The 19494-nt window shown below is 37.7% G+C and overlaps 1 protein-coding gene across 1 annotated transcript in view; it reads right to left on the bottom strand.

The window, feature by feature from the left end:
* LOC311189102 (uncharacterized protein) overlaps positions 1-19494 on the bottom strand; it is a gene marked incomplete at its 5' end in the record, with an annotated part of 101335 nt that overhangs the window by 12966 nt on the left and 68875 nt on the right. Inside the window, 19 exons of the mRNA XM_084260682.1 lie at positions 197-297; positions 726-793; positions 1883-2046; positions 2153-2191; positions 3094-3226; positions 3703-3787; positions 4415-4542; positions 4831-5024; positions 5515-5663; positions 6640-6755; positions 7704-7814; positions 8200-8357; positions 8910-9092; positions 9969-10115; positions 11375-11488; positions 12255-12413; positions 14148-14321; positions 15109-15504; positions 17757-17882. Of these exons, the coding sequence (XP_084116808.1) occupies positions 197-297; positions 726-793; positions 1883-2046; positions 2153-2191; positions 3094-3226; positions 3703-3787; positions 4415-4542; positions 4831-5024; positions 5515-5663; positions 6640-6755; positions 7704-7814; positions 8200-8357; positions 8910-9092; positions 9969-10115; positions 11375-11488; positions 12255-12413; positions 14148-14321; positions 15109-15504; positions 17757-17882 (2745 nt within the window). The remainder of the gene's footprint in view (positions 1-196; positions 298-725; positions 794-1882; positions 2047-2152; positions 2192-3093; positions 3227-3702; positions 3788-4414; positions 4543-4830; positions 5025-5514; positions 5664-6639; positions 6756-7703; positions 7815-8199; positions 8358-8909; positions 9093-9968; positions 10116-11374; positions 11489-12254; positions 12414-14147; positions 14322-15108; positions 15505-17756; positions 17883-19494) is intronic.

The following is a 19494-nucleotide window of genomic DNA, read 5'->3' as shown; positions in this document are numbered from 1 at the left end:
CTAAATTTATTGTATTCCAATTTATGGTCCACATTGTCCCTGAAGAAACCTTGGATATAGTGACTATACCTTCCCAAACTATTGGGAAAGAATAGTTCAAATGTGTTGAGAATGGATTTAAGTTTGTGAGATATTTTTAACAGGAGTAGAGCAATGCCCATAAAAGTACTTTTTTAAAAAAAGATGTGTAACTCACCATCCTTTTTGTTCAAGACCACACAATTTTCTTGATTATATGCAAAGTTGGGCTCACCCTGTGCCCAAGATGCATAATGCACAGGGCTTCCATCCATCCAACTGAAAAAAAAACAAAAAAGCAACAACAAAACTGTAACAGTTGCTCAGATAATGTTCATAGAACATTTCAGAAAAATCTACCTTAGCACACCAAAAGTATTTTTTAAATAATTACAGCTGACTCTGTGAATTGAGTTTCTTTAGGATTAAAAGATCTTAGATAATTAAATCCCTACATGTCAAGTCAAAGGATAAAAATACCTTTCTTTTTAAACAGACACTATCTATATTTATATTCCCAACAAATATGCGATTTAAAACTGTTTTAACAATGTAGTTAAACCAAGGGAGAGCACACATTTCAAAGTGCAGTATCATTCTCTGAATCTGCATTTAAGTCCCTGCAATGGTCCCTCCAGAAAGAACTCTATCAGTAGAAGACTTTGCAGGCCACTTTTTGTGAACCTTGATGTTGCTTGTTTACCTACCTCAGCTGTTGATAGGCATTCTGTTGCAATCCTATGAGATAGGACTCAAATTTGCCATTTTTAAAGATCTAAACACAAGAATGTACTTATAGTTAGTGCTTTCTAATATTTCATAGTTTTCTAATATGAAAAAATGTTCTCTTTGCACTATGGAAGAAAATAAATGAATGCATATTGTATAAATGATCATGTCCAGTCACCAGAGATGACCTCTGTTGAAGTAAATACCACACCACGCATACTTTTGCTTCATTATTGTTATTTCTGCTGAGTTTGGGCTGCATTAGTGGTATGACCAAAGCTTTCAAAGTTGTGTTCTCAATTTAAAAATAAACAAGGAATACTTGAGAATAAATTCAGTATAAAATTTTTGTGTACTTTCCTGTTCTTAAAAAGCCACATTCCTGTTTCTCAAGCTACCTGGTCTCTTCTCCTTTCTCACCCTTTCCCACATAATAAAAGCAAGTATCTAATAACGTGAAACAGAGAGGAGCTTGTGTGGCTAGTTTGGTATTATTAAACCAAAGAGGATTATAGTAGAGGTTTGAGGCAACATCCGTGCTAATGAATTGATAGCATGGCTTTGGCATGTGCCTGCCAGAACTCTCTCAGGTAACGTGTACATGCCTAAAGTACATGAGCAGTTTTGATAAATGTTGCAGAAAAACTAATTCATGAAGGTCCTAGTGGATCAGTCCCTGACCTGACCAGGCTCGATCTTTCTTTGAAAAGGTGTTCTGTTGAGCAAAGTGATGTGGTATGTGACTATCAGCACTACACTGACAGTAAACATCTACACATCTACAACTAACACTGTATTCTGTAATAGAACACTCAGATGAGGGGTAATCACTCTGGCTGAAGGACAGTTTTCTCAGTATATACCTAATCTGCCTGTTCATTGCTCCTCATATGGAAAGAGCTGTATAGTTCTATATATACAGAATATACCCACCCTAGTAAATGGTAAATTCTTTTTTATTTATTTTCCTAAAGAGAATTTCTGTTCTGTAGGATAAATATTTTTTCCCTGAACATTTAAATCTAATGCTAATAAAATGTAGTAATATTATCCAAGAGGCCTTGTGTAGTTCACAAGCATATGCAGCAGGGTATATGGTCTACATATGGTATAACATAGTCAAATTTCCTCTTACATATTTCCACAAAAATTTTCTTTCACTGTTACTTCCAATAGTAGCAAGATCTCCATGATTGCTTTTGCAGAACACTCTGGCTTTCTCCATAGACATTTTTTCTGTGCTGAAAAAATACTGTTTGTCTCCTTTTAAAATCCAGCCATCTTCTGTGACTTCATATGCTGTAACACATAAGAGGAATCTCTGTATTCTTCCTTGTCCTGGCACGAAGCTGCTGTTCTTACATGACACCACCCTTTAGATATGAGAAAATAAACAGAAGCTTACCAGCAGAAGGTCTCAAAGGTTCTGGTTTCACAGGTGTGCCTGTAATGAAGGGGAGTGGGGGGAGGGAAATGAAGATGTGAAATTTCCTAAATGTTGAGCCAGTATAAGTGTTCAATTAGTGGAAATTATCTTCATGTCTATTGATTTTCCATATTTATATATATTCAATGCATAATATATTTACATAGTATTGTTGGTACAGAGCAAAGATTTAGAGAGTAACAGATGTGTTATGGCCCCACATCTCTGTCCTGGTAAAGATCTTGGTAAGTGTATCGAGTAAATCCTGAATGTTGCCTGAATTAGGTGGCTGAAGTTAATCAGAATGAGTACTAGAAAACTAAAGAGTGAAAATACTTTGCTTCAATACTGCTATACTTTGCACAATAATAACAGATTATATATGGACATTGTCCAGCATTTGAACATGAAATCCAAACACTAACCAAATTTTTTCTCTGAAATTTAATAGTATTTCTTTATGAAACTTTTTCTCTGTGAAACTACTTTGTGAAGAATCACATTTGACTGAATATCCACCGCTTTTCACAAACTATTTAACTGCAAATTTCCCACATCATACAGAAGCATTATATAGACAATTTTGCTGTTGGTATGAGAGGAAAATGTGAGCCTGCTTATTATCTTAATGTGTATAACCAAGATTGGTTTCACCTTACTTTCTGTGATTCTCTAATTACATAAACAAGTATATTTTCATTAAAGCTTGTGATTTTTTTAAAATAAAACAACTAAAAAGTTCTACATTTGAAACATTGTATTCTGAAAGTACTTCTCTGTCTTGACCTGTTTTACAGTAAGCAAAATTCCTGTGAAATCAATCACATTTTCTACAAGCATGTAACTTGCAGCACTTTCTGCTTTGATAAATTCAGCTTAAATGTCTTCTTACCATGAGTTTAGAGTAAAAGGTAACCTACCTTTCTTTATTTCACAAATCCAGTCATGACTGTATTCACAGTGCTGTGTAACCCATGACATGGAAATCCCGTCTCCGATTGCTCCACAATATTCAAATGCAGTGTTCTCATAATAATTTTTCATATAATTCACCTACAGAAGAAACACAAGTTTGGTTTCTACTCTTATCATGCAGGGGAAAAAAGTGTTGTATGCTGAAAGGAAGGAAAAGTAGCACAAAGTTTCAAACCACTCCTTACTTTCCTCCTATGGCTGTGCAGCCTATGTGGGCTATTAAAGCAATATAGCCACTGCAAGAAAAAAGAAAGGCTCTGTGTTTCCATAGTCTTTAACAGACTCCAGTAATCCCTTGCCAGACACTAATAAAATTCAGGAGACCTTTCTCATATATTTGCCGCTTAGCTAGTACTCCACACTACCACTGCTCTGACGGTCCAACTTCAGGGTTTATTGGCCTTTTTCTTTCTCAAACCTGTATGAAGAATAGTGATTCTGAGTTACCTAGTGGCAAGGTAGACATTTTTTGGAATTCTTATATGGCTTTCATCCACATCTACAAGAGCAAAAAAAGTTAGGATGGAAAGAAATCGGCAAGGTCAAACACTCACCGGAGATCCATCACTCCAGGAAAGTCCAGCGTCAGGATCCAAACACTGCAAACCTATCCAGAAAGTGGATGGTGTGGATTTTTTTCTGGAGTGTGAAAAAGTGTGTCATAAAAGAAGAGGTTGTATGGAGTTAGCTCTGTTAAATTTTTCAGGTTACATAGGATAATAATTCCCAAAATTATTAAAGACTTTAAATACAGTAGAAATTTTATAAGGAGCAAAATGCTGTTGATCAGGAAACTACTACTAGCAATTAAGTGTGGTTCATGTCTTAAAATATTCTAATTTGCAAATGGTTACTGTGAAAACACAGCACGTCATTGTTTTTCTTCACTGATCTTGTGATTGTAGTTTTCTTTGAGAAAAATGTGCAGGTTAGCTGGAAGTCACAATTTAGTTTCAAAATGGCTCAGTGAACAAACATAAGTAAATCTGAAGGAGAAGCATTCAAAGAATGTGGTTGTTGGGTTGTTTGATTTTTTTAACTGAAAAGATTTGCGGATGATGACGAATTTTAGGAACACCAAAAATATCTTTGAAAATGTTATTCATATAAAATATTTTATCAGTTCTTTATTTTACAACTATGATGATAAACAGATACAGATTTTAACCTCATTATCTTGGGAGCAACACAAGCATATTTTTATTTATTCCTATATAAAGCATTGTTACACCAAAATGACTATTATTAGATATTTTGTTTACCTACATTAATGAGTTTTCTATCACTGTTTGCTCCTCTTCACTTCGAATGGCAGCCAGGTCTCCTCCTATTTCTCTACAGAAATCTCGGGCTTCAAACCATGTTTTCTTTTGGTTTTTTTCTCTCACAAAAACCTATAGATAAATTTTAAGGTAGAACAGCATGTAAAAAAAATCTACTGACTGTGTCATATAAGCAAAATAGGAAAACATTCCATTAGAATTATCATATATATAATGTGGATTGAAGCATATGCTACTTGGATAATCTTATATATCACTGATAGAGTAATAATTGCAGTGATTTCCACTAACAGTTGTGCAAAACCTTACTATATTTGTACATGAACATGTCATTCTCTGAAGTTTAGGTGGTGCTCTTCTGTCTCATAAATAGGATTATTGGAAAAAATTATTACTTACTCTGAAGCACGAATCGGTGCTGTTGCTTGTATCCCAACCCAAGGGGCATTTGGAATATGAAACACTTTCAGGAGTAAGAGTAACTTTTTCAGCTAGCTTTCTGCAGATAAATTTTGCCTTTACTTCACAGTTCTGAACATCCCACAGTCCAGCTGCATTTCCAGTCCTTAGGGCAACACAACCAGCTTCATTTCCTTTGTGAGATATAGAAGAAAATTGATATGTGCTTTAAAGCGGTTCCCCTGACATTTTCAGAGTTCATGCAATTAAGTTACAAAAGACTGTTTCAAATACAAAGTGTGGTATCTGCTCAGAGAGGAGCTTTGTAAAAAGAGGAAACCAGTGAGCAGTCCATCATCTTCTCTCCCCTTTGAAAAGCTTTACAAGTGCAAGAACACCCCCTTGCCCACCTCATTCCTGCACCACCCAATGTAAAGATTTGGCAGCCTGTCACCTGGGCTGGAAGGGATTCCACCCTTTCCACTCAGTTTGATTTTGCTCTTGCAAGCAATGAGGTGCCAGAAATGAAATGTTTTCATGGCAGCTTATATCAAAGATGCTCCTTTTTCAGATGCAGAATGTTTGCGTGTGTCATCACAGATTGTTTTAGCAAAATTGGGAAACAGTTTAGAATTGCAATGTGTAATTCCTTAGTAGCATAAATTTAGTCCAATGACAGAGTACCAGGCATTGCTGCATTCCAGTTTGTGTAAAGAACTCCTTCACGAGTCACCCACTTGAACATCCCTTGCTCTTCCATGTCTGAGAGACCAATCCAAAAATACTTCTCAGAGCTCAGACCAATAAGGCTGGTCAGGTAGGCTTGCTCATATCTGAAATGACAGGAGCCAGATGGGGATTAACCCTAGCTTTCTCTTACTCTGCCATTCTCAGCATCCTAAACTACACACAACTGGAATGAATGGAGTCTCCATTAGGTTTCCTCCTAAGTGGAAATAATAATGCTTGACCAGATAGCCAATGGACTAGCTGGATGAATTGTAGAATCATAGAATCACCTAGGTTGGAAGATACCCTTTAGATCATCAAGTCCAACCATAGTCTAACCCTGACTAGTCCACCTCTAGATCATGTCCTTAAGGAATTAATCTATATGCCTTTTAAATACCTCCAGGGATGGTGACTCCACCACCTCCTGGGCAGCCTATTCCAATGTTTGGCAGCCCTTTCAGTAAAGAAATTCTTCCTCATATCTAATTTAAATCTCCCCTGGTGCAATTTCAATCCATTCCCTCTCATCCTATTGCTTATTGCTGGAGAGAAGATACCAACCCCGACATCTCTGCAACTGCCTTGCAGGTAGTCTGAGAGAGTGACAAGGTCTCCCCTCAGCCTCTTTTTCTTAAGACTAAAAAGCTCCAGCTCCCTCAGCCGCTCCTCATAGAACTTGTGCTCAAGACCCTTCACTTTGTCGTTCTCCTCTGGATGTGCTCCAGCATCTCAACATCCTTCCTGTAGTGAGGGCCCAAAACTGGACACAGTACTCAAGATGCAGCCTCACCAGAGCTGAGTATACTGGAACAATCACTTCCCTGCCTATGCTGGTTACACTATTGAAGATGTGCTATAAATAAAAGTTGATCCTTACAGAACAGAAGCAGCTGTGATCTGTTCTTTCAGAGTTAATTACTGGAAAACATGAATGTGTAAAGTACATTTAGTTAGAAAAAAAAAGATACTCTGGTTTTCTTATTTCACTTTTTTTTTTCCTTAAAACATTCTCAACCAGAGGAAATAAATTTCCAAGATTATTCCATCAGATGTACAGTTTCTAAACCCTTTTCATACCTGTCTCCTACACTTGTTAAATAACCACTGCTTCTTTCACAGGTTTTCTTTGCTTCTGAAAACGTTACAGAGGTGTGTCCAACCAGGTAGCAGTAAAAACCATGTCTTTTCCAGCCCTGTCAAGAACACGTGGAATAATTTTTAATTTGCATTAAAAAGACCATATGTTATAGTGCTTGAATTTCAGTGTCTGCTCTTAATACGGTTTTAATATAACCTAAAGCAGTAATATATTAATTTTCCTTCCAGTGGACAAATGAAAATTAAGATTAGTATACATTCAGAAAGATTTAATACAGAAGAGTACCCCTTTTTTGACAATAAGTAATTGAGAAATTTTAACTGGTAATAATTCAGAGGTGTATGGAATGGAGAGTGTATTCAGAAACAGGTAAAATATTTCCTTGCTCAGAACCGAAGAGAGTAGTCTGTGTTGCAGTGAGATGCCAACTCAAGTTTCCTGACATCTCTAGGCTAAAAGAACAGTAACTAGACTAGATAATTGAGTTGCTTGCTGCATCCGGGAAAGGTAAACAAAATCTGTGGTCAGTGTTTGGCTGCTACCAAATCCACCTAGCACAACGAGTCTCATATGGGGCTGTGGAAAATGTTACTAAATGTAGAGCAGTAGGAAATTGGAAAGTAAAGACAGGGGAAAAGATAAAAAAAAAAAAAGTAGGATAAAATAAATTCACTCATAAAAGCAATTTGATTGTTTTGATTTCACTTCAATAATGAGATTTATCAGCATCTTGTGTAATGTCACATAGCCCAGAAATGGTCCCCAGTCTCTCTGCAGTGGGTTGCAGAATAATATAGCAAATATGCAGAAAATCACTGTAATGGCTTTAGCTTCTTTCACAGACAGTTCTGAGAGATAACGGGCCTGACTCACATGAACTAAAAAAAATTCAAAATAACTTTATTTTATGTAAGGGAATTAATTTAAAACTACCACCTTGAATATGATGTGCAATCACAATTCTTAGGGGAAGGAAAAAACCCCAAAAGATTGTTTCAACATCAAGTGGAACTTGAGATTCTTGGTTACGCTTTCTTCTTACCTTCAGGCAGGCAGGATCAGTTTTTGCTCTCCCAGAAGCTCCTTGTAGTGGGTCTTTTCTGCAGATGTAACCTAATTCTCTATCACAGGTACTGTCTGCCCAGTATCCATCCTAGATGCCATTTGGAAAGCAGTGAAAAACAGTGAGGCAAAACCTGTTTCCTTTAGAAATATTATTGATTAATTTTATTTAAATATTTCAATGGAAGAGTACAGTTCTGTGCTTTTTAATCACTGCCAAGTATTTCTGCTTAATTTTGAGTCATGTAAATCTAAGTGTCATGGGCAGGCTGTTAAGGTTTGCTTGGCATACAATGTACACTCACAGCCAGATATGAACATTTATCTAGTTATCCCTAATTTAAATTTTAAATTTAATTTAGAATAACCATATTTCTCAGTGAATAAAAATAACATTCCCTGCTTTCATAAAGAAACCTAGAAATAGAAACAAAAATTAAATAGTATATTGCTACACAAATGTGGAATGATTCTACCTCTCCTGCCATAATGACACAGTCTTCTTGCCCATTGATTACATGGGTTGGTTCTCCAGGCAACCATTTGGTATATGTCACATGAGTCCCGTCACTCCACTCAAAGTACATTTGAGTGTTGAGGTCATTCAGACCAATCCACAGCTCATCCACAGCTTCTAAGAATGGAAATTCACCTGTGTTAGTACCTGACAGTCCATAGGAGCAAGATTTTATGGGGATGATCTGAAACTGCCATGTTATAATACAAATTCATCAAGATTGAATGACAGTTGAGTTTATTTTAAGAGCTAGTTCCCATTAGTTTTTCAAGAAGATAAAAAATGAGATACCAGCAGGAAATGAGATTCTTCAGCTTTATCAGTAAAAGTCTATCACTGTATCTACGGCTACAACACGTCTGATGTGGATAATCCACCCAAATACCATAGTAACTAGAACTATTATTTCTTTCAAGTGATTTCATGGGGTGAGAAAAAAAAACAACAATCAAAATGAAGAGAATAAAGAAGAAAATGAATGGAATGCTAATGGTTCCTCTTGGGGTGGTTTTTTTTTGCTGTTTCTTATTTATTTTTAGCTTATATATCTGCAGGTTTCCCTAGAAATATTCAGATTAAACAAATAAGATTTGTTTTTTTAAATCCCGTTATATTTTTATTAATATAATTCTCCATTTGTACCAAGCACTCCCCTGTAGAAATACTCACTGTAGCCAAGCTGAGACAGTATGAAGCCATGCTCCTCAGGGTTGTGGATACTGGCCAGATCGCCATTGCTCTCATTGCAAGCAATCAGGGCTTCTCTCCATGTTCTGGGGTCTCTATGAACCATGAAACAGTGATCTCCATAGGGCATCCAGCCTTCTGGGCATTTAACAGGCTCTGCATCCCCTTAAAATCAATAGATATTTCAGTTTTTTGAAGAGTGTAAACTGAACTCTAGAATAACTGCAATTAGATCTGAAATCAGTTAACTAATGACAATGAAAATAGATTACAAAAAGCAGTACTTCTCTACTTGAATACTGTACTTTTACAGAAAACATACTGCATTTAAAAAAATAGGAAAAATAATGCAGCCAGTGGTAGCCAGGCTTCACTAGTGGACAGTTTTCCACTATTCCAGTATTCACTTCTGGACAGAGGAATGTTTTGTATTTCCATGGAGAGTGTTTTCACACAACATGGCCAACCAATTATGGTTCACATTTTCTTCATAAAGGCATTATTACTGCAACACAAGTAATTCTCCTCAGATGTGGCTTCCTATGCTAAGTCTTCTTAGATAAATCAGAAAAAAGTGGTCTGAAGGAATTTGCTCTTTTTTTGCCATCTTTCTAGGTTACAGGCAATCCCACTGAGAACGTGGTTTGAGCCTGTTGGTGCCATCTTTCTTATACTTCAGTGAAAATAAGCCTCAGGGTTTTCATTAGAATGCACCGCAGGATGGGTGAGGCATCTCTACCTTTATTTTCACATCCATGCAGCCCATGATGCTTTTGTGATAGTGGATGGCTCAGACCAGTGTCTCTGGAATTGTGAATGATAACATGGAATAAAAGCTGCTTATGTGGTTACTGGGTTCCAGGAACATTTCCAGTATTTAAATACATTTGGTTGAAAAAATAGCAGCACATATGTTCTGCGCTACTCATCAAAGCAGAACAAATAAAAATGGTTTTTAAAAATTATTTTAAATAGATGTGAATTTTTTTTTAATGACACAAGTCCTGTCTTGATCAAAAGGTTTTTACTTGCTCGACATACCTGATGGAAGAATGGAAGGATCCAGTGTGGAGTTTTGCTTTTTACAGATATAACCAACTTTCAGCTCACATGGCTGGTTTTCCCATTTAGCATCTCTTCTAGGATTTACTACTGCACAGAGTTTCTCAGGCTCAAGGTCAGGGCTTCCTTCATGGAATAAAATAAATTTATTTTTATGTAGCGCAGGTTTTATGTCAGCAGCTGAGAGAAAAAATTGTTTCCAGCCTTTTCATGTGTCAATTACAGACTCATGACTTCATTGCTACAGTTATTTTTTCTACCAGAGATAAAGAAATGTAATTTTAAAATACCCATCAAAACTTTCCTTTAGATGTTTCTTGCATAATCCCCACTTTCTAACATAATTGACTGCAGAATAGTGGTCTCAAAAAAAGACACTTTTTTTTTGAAAGTTGCTGTCTTGCACAGAAGAGAGACTGAACTGTGAGCCCTCACTGAATGAAAGGCAGCAGCAAGTCCCTCCCTCCTCCTCTTGCCTGTTTCATCAGCCTGCGCATAGGGGTCAGCCATGCATCTGCTGAAGAACATGTAGCTCAAAACCAGCTCCAGAGTAACTCATATTGTTGCCCAATCAGTCAGGAGATGCTGGTCTGAATGCCTAGTCATGAAAGCAGTACCTGGTGCTACTGCAGATGCAATGCCATAAACAGACATAGGAAAACAGTGCTTAGAATTGCAGAGCTCATGGAACATCTAGTTTTATATTCAATCTGTGGTTGGGACACAGTTAGGCTAATAGGACTAAGTAGTGAGCTCACATTCAGTTACATTCTTGAAATCAGAGGATGTAGTCTGAGCTAGAATCTTTGAGCAGTAACACTGGAGGAAGGCCAAAAGAGGGAATATGTCTGCCTTTATTCAGCAAGTAAACATTCAGCATTGCTGCAAACACCTGCTGCCATGACAATCATTAAGCTACTTTCAAAGATAAACTGCCAACGCTGTGAACTCCATTTGCAGTCTATCATGAATGTTAAAAAGGAGATAAAAAAGTGAAAAGCTTAAAAAGTGAAGGGGAAGGCTTCAAATGACTGTTGCCCATTGACAGCTGAGTCCTTACAGGATGTGGGGTCTGATAACCCTTGTCAGTTGAAGAGACACAGAGGTTTTAACTGACTTGAAGGCTTTCCTAGCACAATACAGTTCAACTAGTGCTTTTCACTTTATCTACTTCTGATAGGAGCTGAGTTTGTGTAACTCTACTGCTTGAAACTCTTTTTGATATACCCAGTGAAGAAAAGCATCTTTCTTCATTTTTTAATCTCACTTATCATACACCTTTCAACTCCGTTTCCTCATGTTCACGGCGAATACTACAGGACATATGCATTCAGTATTCTGGCGGCAAAGATTCACTCCAAAAACTGTAAAAAAACAGTTACTACCTTGTGCCCAGTTAAAGTATCTGAAGGGGATGCCACCGCTCCACTGCCAGCCGCTGTTGAGATTCAGGCTGTTAAGTCCAATCCAAAGAGGGGATCTCTTGCTGTCAATCAAATCTAGGTAGTCATAGGAGTTGAATTCTAATGAGATTTGTTAGGAAATGCTCTGCATTCTCAAAGTTTGGAGCAAGATAATATATGTCTACTTAGTGATTTCTGTATTCAGTACAGAATCCATCTTTACTGCTGATGAACTCAGTTTATTCTGTAGTTAAAACATAGAGAAGGGTAAAAGACCATTTTGCTACTGTTTCTTTCTCTGAATTTAATGCTGTTCTATGTTTATAAAGCAATAATCTTGAAAAACTGAATTTGTATTCTATATATTTATGTTACAAGTTTGCTTGAGTGTGATGCTATTGCTACACGGCCTTTGTGCTACAGAGTCTATGCATAAATCCAGAAAGTCTTTAGATTTTGTATAGTGTTTTTGATAAAATTTGTATGGTGTTTCCAAAAATCTATTTCATTAGATATATTTCTTAACAGAAAAGTCATTTAATAGCTGCCTCATTTAATGACTTTCCTTCTTATAAGGTCCCTTTCTGGTTTGTTTTTTTGAGTTTGAGCCAACTTTCACTTAATTATCTCTCAAAATTTTTAACTTTCTTTGAAAACAAAAATTTCAACTGGCAATTCCATAACTAAAGAAAGTTCCACCTATAGAAAGCTTAATTTACAGTAACTGTGCTATTTCTCTCTCAGTAAATATACTATTGTTACATCATCTATTCATTGCAATTAGATTAAAGTACTGACACATTTGTAATTAGTCGAAAAACTATTAGACACTCTTTGTTCAGAGTCTTGCTTATTAGTTCACCTCTTAGATACATTTGTTCATGTATCTCCGTGATGCTTAGTAATTCTGCACTCTGCTGCTGGCAGCTCTTCCTTGCTTGGTGCCACGTGAGAGCTGACTGGTAGTTTATCTGGTAGTAGATTCCTGTCAAAGGGTCTATACTCCAAAATCTGTCATTGTCTGATGGGAGAAAGATTTAATAATGCAGTTTGTTAGAAATGTCTTACACAATATGATACAACAAAACAACTGCAGGCTTACCTGTGAAATGAGATACTGAAGCAAACAAGGTTCAGACCCAGAAAACCCATACTTTTGGGGAGTTTGCTTGCTCTTTGTGAATAAAAGAGAGTTTTCCAGTGACATTAACAGAGATGGGCTTTTCATCCTTTATTTTCAGTTTCCCCTATCACATCTGATAATCTCCACATCAAAAAAAACAAAAACAAAAGTGCAGAGAGATCAATGAAATAAAGCTGCACCTTGGTCACCATCTTCTCTGAAAGCCTATTCGGCAGCTCATAGGCTATGCTCTAATTCTTGGCTGAAATACAACTGAAATGCAAACGTTTCCAATGATGGAAAGTTTGCTTTTTGGACTACGCTATCATTGATTACATTTGCGATGCTACAGGGTTGGAGAAGTGTAGCTGGAAAGCTGCCTGGCAGAAAACAATCTGGGGGTGTGGGTTGGGAGCTGAACATGAGCCAGCAGTGTGTTCAGGTGGCCAGGAAGGCCAACAGCATCCTGGCTGGTATCAGTCATACTCTAAATTTTTAAACTTATTTTTTAATTTTAGGCTCAGGTGTTAGTGATAGTCTCCCAACAATTTTATAAAGCCAAAAACTTCACAATTACCTGTTTATATAGTGACGATGTTCTGGGATTTTTCAAGGTACTGTGTGCAATATACCGGAAAATAACTTTCAGTACTAGCAGGGAAAAGGGTGGTAGTAGCTGGTGGTCAACAATAAGCTGAACTTGCTTTCCCCATTCAATACTACCAAAATGAGGAATAGTGAGTCTGTGATATAGCACTTGAAAATTAGGTCTGAGACAGCATTTTTAGTATCTTAACACCGTATTTTGGTGTCCTTCATCCTGCACTCAAATGTGCATCCATTTATCTGTTCAGACAACATTATATAGTAATCACAGAATCACAGAATCGTAGGGGTTGGAAAGGACCTCTAGAGATCATCGAGTCCAACCACCCTGCCAAAAGAGGTTCCCTAGGGTAGGGCACACAGGGAGGCGTCCAGACAGGTCTTGAATATCTCCAGAGAAGGAAACTCCACCACCTCCCTGGGCAGCCTATTCCAGGGCTCTGTCACCCTCACTGTGAAGAAGTTCTTCCGCATATTGGCATGGAACTTCCTGTGCTCCAACTTGAAGCCATTGCCCCTTGTCCTGTCTCCACAAACCATTGAAAAGAGGCTATCTGAAACATTATGAAGAAAGGCTGACAGTGCTGCTTTCTCAGGAAAGACCTATGAGACAATCTTATTTTATGTTTTTCAGAAAACAAACTAAATCCTCCCATGGATTGTAGACCAATCTTGTGATACAGATTGCATGGGTAGAAAAGGTTTCTATAAATAGCAATGAGACAATTAGGCTGTAATATCTCTGTTTTCAGATGATTTTATGCTGAATGACATCATATTTAAAGCATACTGATCTTTTCCTGGGTGTTAGCTACTAATGGACATACCCAGACAACTTTCAGCCTCGCTGTACACCCATAGGAAACATTTTTATTTCTTCTGTAAGGAATGTTACAGCATGGAAGAGACATTTTTTTGGGTAAAATAAAGTCATTGCAAGGTTTTCCCTTCCATATTAGTACTATTAGTATTAGTTTCAGTATTGATATATTTACTATACCATCTACCTCAATATTTTGGACTTACTGCCAGTTGGACAGAACCCATACAAATGGTCTGCATCGAAGTCAGGGGTTGTCGCGCACCAGAGCAAGCCGTCTGGCCTGCCAGCAGCTGTGCACCCAGTGTGCCATTTACCACTCAGCTGGAAGGGGAAGACACAAGGAGCTCCATTTGCGTTTCCTAAGAGTGTGAACAGACCTGAGGGGGCAAAAGAGAAATTACAGTATAGGTACAGGAACCCCGGGGACCCAATTCGCCACGTCTCCGTACTCTCCATAAGGGTATGTGGAGCATGTGTTACACCAGCAGAACTGACAACTTAGTGTCAGCAGCAGTGTCTTTGAAGAACTTCTTCATCTGTCTTGTAGTTTTCCATTTACTTATGAAATTGCCATCTCTAATGGCTGGAAACAGCTGCAAACTGTAGTCAACAACTATGAAACTATAAAAAAACTGCAGTGATTTTTGTCTCTCATTCTTTCATTTTTGATGTAGCTTAACTTCCTATCATTCACTAAAAATAAATCGGTGATTTACCTGTTAAATATTGGGGTGATTTTTTGTAATCTGAAGTCCAGAAGGGGAACTGAATGGTAGTGTGCATGGATTTCCTTATATTTACTATAGGAGTATTAAAGATTTTTGCCTTGCATCCAAAAATGCTAACATAATTTCAGTAGTAATAGTATACAGTTAAACAAAGCACTTTAATGAAAGCTAACAAAAACGGCCTAGATCCACTTTTTAAAAGTAAAGGGAAAAAAATGCACATTTTGCATGTACTACATTTTCTCAAGGCTAAGCACCTGTGGAGGTGCATGGAGGAGTACAGACCTGAGTATGTGATCTAATCTGTCTCCTCTCCAACACTGCTGAGGTAAAGCAGCTGAAGTTAGATTAAAGGGGCCAGAAATCACAAGACCCCATCCATGAGGCAAAAACAATGGGGTTGAAGACACCATAAAGATTAACATTTAAACTTTACCTTCATGGTCTCTAGAACACAGATCATCCGTGGTTCCATAGATCTTCCATTTATTCCTTGTCACTGATCCTGTGTTCAGCACAATATTGTCTTTTCTTTCACCAACATCGAGAAATAAATCTTCCCCTTGGATTGCCCAGGTTGCCTTTCTGCATTCCCACTTCTGGAATTCACTTGTTTTGTTGCAGGGGTACAAAGAAATTTTAGCCTGGTTTTGCTTGTAGGGCACTCCCAAACATTGTGCAAATGCCATGCTCATCAGGTGGTGATCAGACACCCACCTGAATTTTTGTAATTCATTGTCTTCATTGCAAGCAGCAGTTGTAACTGCATGAGAACTCTGAGCAATTAAACAGAGCTTAGTATCCGCATTGTATATTAAAAATATTTCATTACCTGTAGAAAAAAAAAAGAAAAAACCCCACAGAATTAATGTATTGGTGGTGAACACAGGGTGAGAGGAGCTTGTGAGGAAAGAGATGTGCTGCTGATTCTGCGCTGATCGGACTCATGTCGGGAGACTGTAAATCCGTAAATCTAAGTCAGTTTTGCAAAGATCAAGCAGCGTTTTCATGACTTTTATTTCCTTCTGGGAAGGAAAAAAAAGTGCAGCTCATGTAAATACAGATATACAACAAATAAGAGCACATCAAATGCTTAATGCTTAAAAAATGTCATCACTATAATAGAATTTTCATGAGTATAGTGGATTTTCTTTTTATAAATGCCTCCTGCAGTACACATTTATTTCAAGATTTCCAAAAAAGACCCTACTGAGGAGTTAGGAAGATGCCATCACTTCGTGCTCATGTTACATTCACCGCCATGGGGTTGCATTTGTGCTTAATACAGTTAGTGAGTGGGCTGCCTTTGACTCTTGCTCCTTTTCTGTCATGTTCTGTTATGGTTTGGGTTTAGGTATTTTTTAGGATTAACAGCTGGAAAAGTGACTTGCCTTGTTCCAGTATTGTCTCGTTAGCACATCTGTCATTAGAATTCAACATGATTTCCACAATCACAAACATTGTCACAAGGCAGTGTATAGAGGTAAAGATACTATAGGCGTGTGCCTATGTGTCCGTGCCTTGTTATGGAAGGACAATATATGAACACTGAACAAGCTAGTGAACGCTCCCAAAGGACTACAGGCAGCCTAATTTAGCAGTGCGCTGAGACAAGCAGGTCCCACTGGCCAGGGCTGCCCAGTGCTGCAGGTGTACTGCCGACATGTATAGCAGGTCATTCAGGACAGGGCATCGATCTGCGGGCATAGCTGCCTGCTTTCCAAAACAGCAAGTACCATACAGCTCCTTCTAGCTTTGGGCCATGAGGGAAGGAGATTTGGAATACAGGGAATGTTCTGGGATGCACGGCACAGAAAGGCAAGGGTTTACCCTTTGGTTCTCTATGCCTTAAATCCCCACCAGGAAACACCACTGCCCCCACCCGCCCCCCACCCCCCCATATCCATGTAAGAGAATAACCACAGAAGGGACAGTGAGGTACCTTTCCAAACACTAAGGTAAATTTGTAGGATGAGGGTAGGATGTTATGGTGCAGTGTTGAGCAGTGAACAGAGCAGAATGTCTGGGAATTTCTGGGATGCTGTGACAGGAAGAATACTTCTTGTTAGGATATCAATATCTGCATTTAATGCTTGAGGTCTCCCAAGAGACCTCCTTGTATTATTTTAACCAGTTTCCCTATGAAAGTTTCACTTCTTCTGATCTATATTTGGAGCTAAGACATTTAGACAGAAAGTCTAAAATCTTTTATTTCTTACTGCTAATTAAAGAAGTGCTTTTTGAAGTGATCTAGATTTCCACTGTTGCCTCTAATGGTTATTTTTATGAATAATAATAGGAGTTCTCACTGGAAACATTGAGGTTCATGCTTGGGCTATCACGTGGATTTGGATCCCAGTCACAGAGCAGAGGGGAGACTCCCATTTTACTGAGACTAGTGCTGGCACAGCTCACAGGTCACAGAGTCTGTTTTCAGAAGCTGTAGTTTGTACCCCACTTCTCCACAAATCCAATGAAGGATAAAGGAAAAATGACCTTGAACATTGTTGCTATCCATACATCAAAAAGAGAGCTGTGAGTTAACCCTTGGTCAATTTTGGAGCCTTAAATACACCTCTCATTCTTACTCTGAAATCTGTAGTGGTTATTCCAGGAATGTTCTTGACTCTGGTATTTTTTTTCACTGGCATCTGGTCAGCCACATCTCACATCAATCCACAAGCTCTATCTCCTCCCACACAACCTCATCCGAAGACTAGGAGAAACACATACAGCATCCTATATAAGTCCTTTCTCTTCTTCATTTTTCATAATCGAGACACATATACAGGCAAGGACTATGAAGCACACTGTAAAGTCCGTCTACTTCATACAGCAGACATAACCAATAATCAAGTTGTATCCAAAAAGAAATCTTTATCCACATACATGACACTCTCTTAACTTGTGATTCCCAGCTTCCCCTCCCTTCCCCTCTCTTTAAAGTGAACTCCAGTTAGGGTGAATATAACATGCAGGGCAGTCAAGCTGTGCAAAAATTGTCAAGAGGCAGAGAAACAAGCAAGACAACAAAATGCCCATTTTCACATCCATTTTTGCAGGGGATAATAAACAAAGACTCACCAAGTGTCTGAAAAGCAGTATGAATGCAAGAAAGGAAAACTAAAACGGTAGAAAAAGTCAAGTGTTTCATTTCATTCTTCTTATTCACCAAGAGATGAGCCGAAATTAACTGCTTCAGTGTAGGTCCTTAAGGAACCAGTTGGTGCTGGCTCCTTCTCAGTTTTAGAGAATTTTAGCTGAAAGAGAAAACTCTGGGCTCTAAATAAGGAAATATCCTGTCACATGTGGTATTTTGAAATCTATAAATAATTTTAAAAAATCAAACTTTTCATCTGAAAGTGAAGTTTCCTTCCATTTGAATGTAAGTGGCAAAATCTGAACAGTTCAACATCATTTGGCTGAATTATTTGTAACTTTCTTTATTCTGCTGCAGACTATAAAGTCCTGACCCTCAAACACAAATAACCAGGGAGTACACTTTAAATCAATGCACTTAAAATCTCATAAAAAGCTGGAAAATTCAGAAAAGATTCTGTGCAAATTTGTTTGCCAGATAGGTCTTCACAGCTACAAAAGTTGTATTCATTTTATTTGATGCACCAAGCAATGATGACTATTTCAGAATGAAAAATGAACCTAGGCAGGACAATTTAATTTTGCTCCATCACATGACAAACTGGACACTTGGCTTTTATCTTCTCTGATTTATCAACTGGTAAAATTACTGTGCTGCTATTTCACATGAATTTATCAGAGGAGAACCAATACAAATTTGCCAAATCTTTATAAATCTTTCTGCTAACCAGTGATTTTGACAACAAAGCTGCCATATTTAATCCATAGAGTACAAATTATTTTTAATACTTAATAATAGTGTAAATGAGGCAAGCAAAAAGGAATATTCTCAAATACAAAAAATTAGCTGCAACCCTTTATTAAGTGGTAATCGACTTGAGCTATGATGCAAAACCTCCTTATTTCTTTTGAAAGACGGAAAGATATCCAGCAGAAACTGCCCTTAGAATTGTTTGTCATTTTTCATGGCTTTATTATGAAGACAAATTTCACAATATATTCCGCAAGAGCAAAACGTCACTTCATATGAGAGAAGAAACCCGTTTAAAGAGTCTTTAGAGCTGTGTTACCAATATCAACTATCAAAATACCAAAATTACAGATAATTATATTATTCTGAGTCTGTGGTGGTTTTATTTTTATATGCTTACTCTTTTTATTTGCCTTGCATTTATTGATGGTCATCAAACAGTACTGAACCAAATTCAGTGTCAGCATTTACAGAACAGGTAAGTCTGGGTATGTGTTGTAACTTACATGAAGGAAAAAAAGGGTGTAAGATGAAGGGAACTGCAAGTATATTTTAAGTACAGAGTACCATTAATCCCCTGTTACCAGCAATGCACTTTGTTTGACTGCAGTATCTACAAACCAGCATTTCAATGTCACTTGACTCAGTCCTTTCCAATGGCATCTCCTATACAATTCTTACACAATTTCTACGTTGTCTTGACCCAAAAATCCTTGAGTTCTTGCTTTTGTTTGTTTGGGTTTTTTTTTTTTTCAGTCTGCCATAGACAACATAGAATTCATAGAAAATTTTAAAAGCACAATAAAGTTCTAAAGTTTTCACTACCAAGGCACTGGTTTTCTTGTTGCCTTAAGGGCCTGCAGCATAGTTGCAGTGCCCAGTCATCAGTCCAGCAGAGATTTGGAGGATAGTAGGAGATCATAGAATCATAGAATCATAGAATGGCATGGGTTGGAAGGGACCCCAAGGATC

The sequence above is a fragment of the Gallinula chloropus genome (genome assembly GCF_964237585.1).
Source record: "Gallinula chloropus genome assembly, chromosome: 2".
Lineage (NCBI taxonomy): Eukaryota > Metazoa > Chordata > Aves > Gruiformes > Rallidae > Gallinula > Gallinula chloropus.
This window is presented reverse-complemented; position numbering and strand designations above follow the sequence as displayed.